At 37.6% G+C, this 9,570-nt stretch overlaps 1 protein-coding gene across 1 annotated transcript; it reads left to right on the forward strand.

Annotated features, from left to right (window-relative positions):
* Window positions 1-590: 590 nt before the first annotated feature.
* On the forward strand, window positions 591-7,263 carry dnajc24 (DnaJ (Hsp40) homolog, subfamily C, member 24). The gene is made up of 5 exons (XM_039809947.1): window positions 591-697; window positions 2,723-2,826; window positions 3,828-3,963; window positions 6,160-6,228; window positions 6,394-7,263. The coding sequence occupies exons 2-5, from the start codon at window positions 2,725-2,727 to the stop codon at window positions 6,609-6,611; spliced, it is 525 nt and encodes a 174-aa protein (XP_039665881.1). The 5' UTR covers window positions 591-697; window positions 2,723-2,724; the 3' UTR covers window positions 6,612-7,263.
* The last annotated feature ends 2,307 nt before the right edge of the window (window positions 7,264-9,570 follow it).

Below are 9,570 nucleotides of genomic sequence, written 5' to 3' on the forward strand. Positions count from 1 at the left end.
GCAGTTTGAAAAACCCGTCTTTTGGGGTTTGGCGCACTTTCTAGATAAGGATTCTATGCAATGGGACTCAGAGTGCAATATTGGATGCCTTGATAATGTTTTTTATATTTTCTTATTTTATATGTTGTGTGAGTGTGTATCTGAAAGTGAGTATTGTTTTAGAGGCTGCACAAACAAATTTCGTTGTATGGTTCTACTACACAATGACAATTTATATCTATTCTATTGTATTCTATAAATAAAGGTTGAATGATTGAATGAATGAATGAATGACTTTGGTTTTATATCTCAACAATCAGCTGTATGACCTGGAGGTCATGGATCTATATATTAACACAATAACTTCAGCCAAAAAACAAAAAAGCTATTAAAACCCTAAGATTGTTTTCCCTATTTCATTTTTTCACTTAATTTATTTTCTAGTATTCTTTGGTGACCTCTGGCACGTTCAGTGTTACTTTATTTCTTTTGCTTTGATGTATATTTTCTTATGTATTTGGTCAAAAAACAAAAAAATAATTTAAAATAAAAAAAATAATAAAAAAGAAGACCGGAAGTCTTCGTTCTCGGCAGCAGAACTCAGTCAGCAGGCGGAACTTTAGTTTCAGGGGGGCTCATTACATCGTTGCACAATATGTCGTCTCTCTGACAGCCAGACCGACAGCCTTGTTTTAAGAAATAAATCCATGGTTTTAAGGTATGTGCAATGCTTCACACACACACACAACTCAAACACATCATATGCGTAAAAGACAGAGCTTAATGTGTGTGTTTAATGCGCTGTAGTTATGAACACGTGAGCACATTTCCCGTGTCAATAAAGGGTTGTTTAGCTCGCAGCTAACCACGGTCCAGCCACCACACACCACTACCAGTCTAATATACTGTCTTTTATATATATATATATATATATATATATATATATATATATATATATATATATATATATATATATATATATATATATATATATATATATATATATATATATATATATATATATATATATACACACACACACACATACCTATTCGGTCTTTTGCACTTGCGTTGAAAATGTTACTTTAGTAAAAGTGTGTAAGTATCATCAGGAAAATGTAGTTAAAGTATTAAAGTAAAGAACTCTCCTCCCATTGTAGTGTGTGTAAAGGATCCAACCAGTTGTGTGTTTAATGGTCTCATCATCTCAGCTGGACTTGTAGCCGTTATATTGTCGGCTAGTTTACTTTAGAATCAAACATCAGATTTTATAAACTACATGTGTTCTGTGTGCAGAAATTTGAATGTGTAAAGTAACTAGTAACTAAAGCTGTAACAGATGATTGTAGTGGAGTAACAAGTACAATATTTCTCTCTGAAATGTAGCAGAGTAGAAGTAGAAAGTGGCATGAAAAGAAAAGACTCAAGTAAAGTACAAGTACCTCAACATTTGGACTGAAGTACAGTACTGGAGTAAATGTACTTAGTTACATTCCACCACTGACAACACTGTAGATAATGTGCCATTATAGGCAAAGTATGGGAAGACACCATAGTCCAGCTTCTGTTAGTGAGCTGCTCTCTACACTTAGATCAGTCCATAACATGTTTCAGTAATGTAGAACATGTATCAGTAATGTAGAACATGTATCAGTAATGTAGAACATGTATCAGTAATGTAGAACATGTATCAGTAATGTAGAACATGTTTCAGTAATGTAGAACATGTATCAGTAATGTAGAACATGTTTCAGTAATGTAGAACATGTTTCAGTAATGTAGAACATGTTTCAGTAATGTAGAACATGTATCAGTAATGTAGAACATGTATCAGTAATGTAGAACATGTATCAGTAATGTAGAACATGTATCAGTAATGTAGAACATGTATCAGTAATGTAGAACATGTATCAGTAATGTAGAACATGTTTCAGTAATGTAGAACATGTATCAGTAATGTAGAACATGTTTCAGTAATGTAGAACATGTTTCAGTAATGTAGAACATGTTTCAGTAATGTAGAACATGTTTCAGTAATGTAGAACATGTATCAGTAATGTAGAACATGTATCAGTAATGTAGAACATGTATCATATGCTGCTTGTCAAAAAAACTTCAAAATTCAACCTAGCTTTGCTGAAAAACTCAGTCATCATAAATGTATTTATGTATAATTGTGTAATTAAATAGTTTTTAATATAAGTATTAAAAAGGCTTATGAGCTGAATCCTAATTAAAGTTTCGTAAACCCAGACATTTGTCACTCTGCCCTGCACTTAAAAAGACTTGGAACATTTTCCACTTCTTTATTCATTTTTCATAAACATTATACAGTATATATATTACTTGTATACAGGGCCAGGGCGCTATTAACAACAATTTAATTATAGATTCATCTTTTGATTAATTCCTTGATTTATTGATGATTTTTTTAGTTTACAAAATGGTGTAAAATGCCCGTTAATAACTCAAACATCTTTGGAGTTTGGTCTGTTGATCAGACAAAGCAGGACCAGATGCAAGGATATTTGTTGTATAAAATATAATATGTGAATATACATATATTCACATTTGAGAAGCTGGAACCAGAGAAGTCATTCTCGACTCACAACACCTCATCAATGACCAAAATAGTTTCCGTTCAGTTTTGTTTCTATTGAAAAAGCCAATGTTGAGATGAGTGGAAAGAGCTCCAGCTGTAGAGGTGGTGTGTGTTACTGATGTCAGTGTTGTGTTGGCGCAGCGATGTGTGATGCAGCCGAGACGGACCTGTATGCTGTCCTGGGAGCCAGCCCCTCAGACTCGCTCCAGCAGCTCCGACACAGGTACCAGCAGCTGGCCTTGCAGGTAAACACACCACTCTGTCTGTCTCTGTATCACACTGGTTCTCAAACTTCTTTCAATAATGTACCCCCCATTTGAACTGTGTTTTTAAGCCAAGTACCCCCTGACCAGCGATAGATTTATCAAACAACAGCCATGTAACTGAAAAACATTAAAATGCTGATGAGAAAAGGCAACAAAAACTTAAAATAAACGTAAAAACTTGGAAAAAGTCAGTAGAAAGAAGGAAGTAAGGCAAGACTCGGTGGACAATAGTATCAAAAACGTAGAAAACGGAGGCAAAAACTTCGTAAAAAGCGACAGACTTGTAAAAAACCTTGAAAAAGGCGGAATTGTTTTTTGAAAAAGCGACAAAAACTTCTACAAACTTGGAGAAAAAAAGAAGACAGTGGAAAAAAGGAAGGAAGGCAAAACAGGTCAAAAAGAGTGACAAAAAGCAACAAAAACTTTTAAAAAGTGACAAACTTCAAATACAGCAACAAAAACTTAGAATAAAGCGCTTACGTACCCCCTGCAGTCCTCCAAAGCACCCCTTGGGGTACACGTACCCCCATTTGAGAAACACTGCTGTATCAGCATGAAGCATCACTAAACCCTATGTATATTAGGGGTGGGAATCTCATCACTGGCCTCACGATTCGATTATGATTATCCTGTCAACCATTCGAATTGATTCAAAATCACGATGCATTACCTCCATAACTAACATTATTAGATATTGCTACACATGGTTTTCATCAACAAATTCAAGCAGTCAGTTATGTATAAACTCCCCTTTTTATAGTATCTGCTCATAAAAAGACACTTCCTGAACGTAAGGTAACCTGAGCAGAGAGCAGGCAAAAGGCAAAAACAAAAAAAGCAGCAAGGGGAAAATCAACAAGCAACATCAGTAGACCATCTGTGTTAAAACAGATTCTAAAATTCAGCTGGAGATGATATGTCTTCCTAGTCTGAGTTAAACTGATCACTTCTTTCTGTGATGTGTGCGTACGGACACACAGTACCACCCAGACCGTCTCGGAGGCCAGTGTTCTTCAGAAGCAGAGTCCGGTGTGAAGAAGTTCCTAGAAGTGGATGCGGCCTGGAGGATCCTCGGTGACCAGAACAACAGGAAACAGTATGACCTGCAGAGGAGAGGTAGGACTTCACAGCTTACTTGATCTACTTTTACCATTTACATTGTTCACATAAAATCATTACGTCACAATCATTTTTGTTGATAGGATTCATGCTCTATTTTATGGCAATGGTCACGATTTGCATAACAGAATCTGCAACTGTGATGGGAAGGTTTGACTGGTTTGAGAAGGCTGTAAACATGTTAGACTCCGTAAATTGATGTGATGGAGTTTCTCATGTGAGTGAAATCTGTAACCAAAGTTTCACTGGAGAGGGTACAAGCTGCTACAGAGGAGGGGCTAATAGGGCTGCTGGGCAAGTATTTGAAAAGTTATCAAAACAAAAAATGATTAGGACTAGGGCTGTGTGAAGAAGCCACGTGAGAGTAGCGTACGAGTGCCCCTGTGAGGAAAAAGCGAGGGGAAAAAGAGATAGCAAAGATAATGTAAAGTGAGTTAAAGTGCTCATATTATGCTAATTTTCAGGTTCATAATTGTATTTAAAGGTTATATCAGAATAGGTTTATATGGTTTAATTTAAAAAAAAAACACCATATTTTTGTTGTACTGCACATTGCTGCAGCTCCTCTTTTCACCCTGTGTGTTGAGCTCTCTGTTTAAGCTACAGAGTGAGACCTCTCAACTTCTGTTCCATCTATGTTGGGAGTCGCACATGAGCAGTACCTAGGTAAGGACTACTAGCCAGTCAGAAGTAGAGTATGAGGGCGTGCCCTGACAGTACCTAGGTAAGGACTACTAGCCAGTCAGAAGCAGAGTATGAGGGCGTGCCCTGACAGTACCTAGGTAAGGACTACTAGCCAGTCAGGAGCAGAGTATGAGGGCGTGCCATGCTAGTAGCTAGGCGAGCATTATAACATGTCTTGTCTCTGAAGTAAAGGCTGGACTACAATAGAGCTGTTTGGAGCAGTTGGTGAACAGTGTTTCCTGTTGGAGATGGGAAGTCCCTTTGGGGGGGACTTTGGGCTTTTTCACTTTGTAAACCTATAATGTGCACAAAAAAATATATAACACAATAAAGGATCTGTTTTAGGTTACAGAAGGCTTGTATCATGTGGACAGACAGAAACTACGCACTGTAGCTTTAACATCAAACATGTAAACAACAAAAAAAAAATTTTTTTTTTCTATAATTTCACTTAAAGTGTTTACCACATTATTGATGATTGTTTATCTAAAATCTCATTGTAAAAAAACATTTTGTGAAAGCACCAATTGTCAACCCTACTATATCGTCCATTATCGGTGTATTTGGTCAAGAATATAATGATATTTGATACAGTATTTTGATACAGTACATGGCGTCGGTTGCATGTAACAATGCCTTTGTAAGTTGACTATAACTATGTTTTTTGTTTAATTATTCCTCACACATTGCAATACTAATTAAAACTCATGCAAGAGTCATTATCGCTGTCAAACTGTAACCCTTGATAATGACTGTTTCCTCAGTGAACTGCAAAAAAAAAGGTGTGAAATCCGTCCGTACACCTGCCTATCCATATTTTCATTATCAGTCTATCTGTCACTCCATCCGTTTATCCATCCTTCCATCACTTTTCCTTTCCCAAAAGGATTGTAACTGAAAACACTCTCAGGATGTCAATTAACGAGTGTCTGTAAGAGGCTGAGAGCATGTTAAGAAGCTCCGAGCCTGCAGGTCATTATTAAACTGATGAAACTATGTGTACCATCAGTTCTCAAAGTAAAACTGAAATAATGACTGACCCTTAAATGATGGCCAACACAAACAAACTAGGCCAGATACATTTGTCACTCACCAGTTAATTCCAATTCTCCAATCACCCACGTAGCCTGGTTCCTCTGAGTAATCTGATTACTGAAGTGCATTTAACCAGTTCTTGACTTCACCATCATGCAGATAGTCCTAGGGCTGGGCAATATATCGATATTATATCAGCATCGATATACGAGGCTAGATATCCTCTTAGATTTTGGATATTGTGATATAACACAGGTGTTGTCTTTTCCTGGTTTTAAAGGCTGTGTTACAGTAAAGTGATGTCATTTTCATTGTCATGGTCTATTGTTGGGTTAACATTTTGGGAAAGCCCTGATAGTGAAGAAGTTGTTTTTAATTCTCTATGTAGATTTATTTTGACCCACCAGACTCTGTTGTTAGAATTGCGATGCATTGTGCAGTCCTAATGATAACGATGCATTACTGTTTCTCCAGCGCAGGAACTGAAACAGGATTGGCCGGTGGATTCTACAGTCTATCTGGAGGACATGACCTGGGACCAGGGTAACTACACACACACACACACAAAACACAAACACACACACACACACACACACACACACACACACACACACACACACACACACACACACACACACACACACACACACACACACACACAAGGCAGATGTTCCATTTCCCATCTAAAATGTGAGTGTGTTGTTTCAGATGGGTGTGTGTATACATACAGCTGTCGCTGTGGCGGAGGATTCAACGTCTCCTCCGCTGAGGTGGAGGAGGAGACACAGATGAAGATCACAGATCAGGATGATGAAGAGGAGGAAACATGCAGAGGAGTGGTTGTTTGCTGTGATACGTGTTCGCTCAGTGTGTGCGTCACGTGGTCCTTACATAGACAGACTCAAACTTTAAGGTGCCAACAATAATTAGACTTATTTGGAAAACTTTCACCTTTTGAAAATGAAAATAATACCACCCAAAAAAGTTTTACTTACTCAAATGTAAGAATTTAAAAAAACATTCTAAATTTGGTGCAAAATGTAAAAAATGTTTGGTATGTGTTTTAAAATGATACATGTTTTTTATGTGTATTTCTTATCTTGCAATACAAATATATAATATATATAGGAACTTTTTAAAGTTGAATGAGGGGTCGGAAAAATAACCAGCCTCGGCTTCATCCCGCTCCTTTTTGGACAGATTGAACATATTATTTGTAACACTTCATAGATATTGTTTTTCCTTTTGGTGTGTTGCTACGCACTTATTGTGTTTTTTATTTTATTTCTTATTTATTTTTTGTTCAAATATAAATAAAGAAAGAAATTAAGTAGCCCATACTAGATTATTTTAAGTGATTTTCCTGATCAATTACATTTTACTCTGCACTTTGTTTTCAGTACAAATAAAGTCAAGTTTAGCTAACAATTTTATAACCTTTAATATAAAAAATCACATTCTCTGTACAAAACTGTTCACTTTGTCTACTTAACTGTTTAAGTTCAATGAAGCTGAACACTCCTTAATATATATAATATCCCTCCTGTTGTCTTTGGGTCAAATCTGACCCGTTTTCAAAGTTTTTTTTTTTTTATATCAGAAATATGGGTTTCTTTCAACCAAATTGCTGGAAAATAGAATGGATGGTTCCATACAACGTTCTTTGCAAGTAAAATGAATGATCAGTTGAACTTTGGATGTTTATTCAATTGTATAGCATTTGAAGTTTCAAACTTCAACTTTGACGGTCTGTGATTATCCATCAACATATCTCTGTTAACTTTTAACTAAAACAAAGGGACATATTTTCAAATAATTGAGGTTTATTGACCATGAATTCAAAAATCAGTGTAAAACTAGTGGTAATAAGTTGGTGTTAGAGGTGTATATACTAGTGGTAGTAAAAGAAAGCTCCAAAAACGTTGAAAAAAAGCGTTAATAACGTCAACATACTGGTCATTTTCAATTTTGACCCGGGAGGACAAGAACAGGTTGCATGGTCGCCAGTACGACAACACAAGGGTTAAATAACTGCCTAGCTTCAAGACCCAAATTGAATTCATTTTGTGCAACAGATATTTCTTTCCTTCACCCGTCAACACCCTTCCTGTTCAGGTGTCAGGCTCTTACAGCGTTGTGCACGGATGTTGTCAGGAAGACCACTGATAGCATCATGGGGATTGTTCCTAAGCAGGGCGACGGTCTATTCCCTGCAGTCTCCCTGTGAGGTTTTGCTCAGGCAGGGTGAGGGGCGTCTCTACACTCTGGGGTCCTCGCTACATGTCTGAACCTGCCTGATAGGCGTGATGCTGCTCGGCATACATTAACCACGTTGCACACAGACAACCAGCAGCTACCGGTCTGTTCAAAACCACGAGCAGAGACAGCAGATGCGGGTACGTGGATAATATATATGTTCATGCTGTGCTCATTTCTTGCACTGCTGATTACAAATCACTGTGAAATTAAATTTGTCATTATGATCTCAGAGTGTGGATCACTACATTGTATCACATGTCTTGTTTCAGTAATCCCAATGTAGTCTCGCATTGCCAGACCTTCCTCCACAGTGCTGCGGAGGAAGGTCTGACTAGTCAACACAGCATTCCAGGATGGGAGGAAAACGTGCTCTGGTTTATTGGCATTATTGGCACATGTCCTCCCGTCCAGAAAGGCTGTGTGGACTAGCCAGACCTTCCTCCACACTGCTGTATCTAAAGAAAAGTCTTAAATTCCCTGAAGTGTTGTGTTCTAGGTCTTAAATCATTTTAAACAGGTCTTAAGTTTCCTACGTCCATTTAACGCTACCTCTAATGCTCATTGAAATACTTTTGTAATTTACCATATATGAAAAGATCATTATTACTCCGTTTCACTGTTATTCAGTTTGAATACATTTATTAAGTTTGCACGTACTGTCGTGACTATGCATTTCATTGTCCTTTAATTTCGTAATAAAGGTCTTAAATTTCATTCATGAAGGTCTTAAAAAGGTTTTAAATTTGACTTGTTGAAACCTGCAGACACCCTGATTAATGATATAACAGCGTAAATGAAATAAATAATGCATAGCTTCTCAGAGCAGAGCTGCAGGTCATTCAGGCAGAGGATGAGGTAATGACTGTGATTTGGCCTCCTGATGTCTCATAACAGACCGGAGATGACACAACTTTTTGGGTAAAAGCATTTGAACCTTTCTGGGACGAAAAAACTAAAATGTTTTGTACGTTTGTGTTTATTTCTGTTTCCGTTTAGTTTTGAAAAACTAGTTGTGCTGATGCTTACAATGTCCCATTAAAATGACCACCTACTTGAAGGTAAATTGTCCGTTTTGCACTGGCTGAAATGTGGGTAATAATTTCCCCATCTATCTTAATTTTTTCCCTGATCGTAGCCTGTATTATTGTTATTATTACCAGGAATAATGGCCAGCCCACAAAACTAACTCCCAAGTTGTGACAAACTGGAACTATTCTTTCATTACAATGAGTTACTGATAAGAGGAAAAAAATTGATTATGTAAGGTTTTTTCAGAGTAGTGGTGGGGCTCTGGGGGGTTGGGGCTCTAGGCAGGTGGGGGGGGGGGTAGAAAGTGATCTAAAGCGCTCTAATTGTAGGTGGTGTGTTGGGGAAAGTGATTTTGTGTCCCAGCACATCTTAGTACGTCTCTGTGTCTGTCACATCAATATTCGACCAACCCCTCATTTAAACGTCAGCTACCCCCCTCCCACACACAAACACACACACACACACACACACACACACACACTCCTCTCTCCGTGTGCCAGTAGAAACTCTCCTTCGCTGCTGACCACTTTTGCTGATTCTGACGACGCCGTAGAGAGAAAATAATTAGTGCTGAATTCAGACAAAACCGTCTTCTTC

The sequence above is a fragment of the Perca fluviatilis genome, chromosome 8, assembly GCF_010015445.1.
Source record: "Perca fluviatilis chromosome 8, GENO_Pfluv_1.0, whole genome shotgun sequence".
Classification (NCBI taxonomy): Eukaryota; Metazoa; Chordata; class Actinopteri; order Perciformes; family Percidae; genus Perca; species Perca fluviatilis.

Coding starts and splice junctions, on each gene's coding strand:
- dnajc24 (XM_039809947.1), top strand. CDS start 2,725: ATGTGTGATGCAGCCGAGACGGACCTGTATGCTGTCCTGGGAGCCAGC. Junction 3,964..6,159: donor GTATGACCTGCAGAGGAGAG/GTAGGACTTCAC, acceptor CTGTTTCTCCAG/CGCAGGAACTGAAACAGGAT. Junction 6,229..6,393: donor GGACATGACCTGGGACCAGG/GTAACTACACAC, acceptor GTGTTGTTTCAG/ATGGGTGTGTGTATACATAC.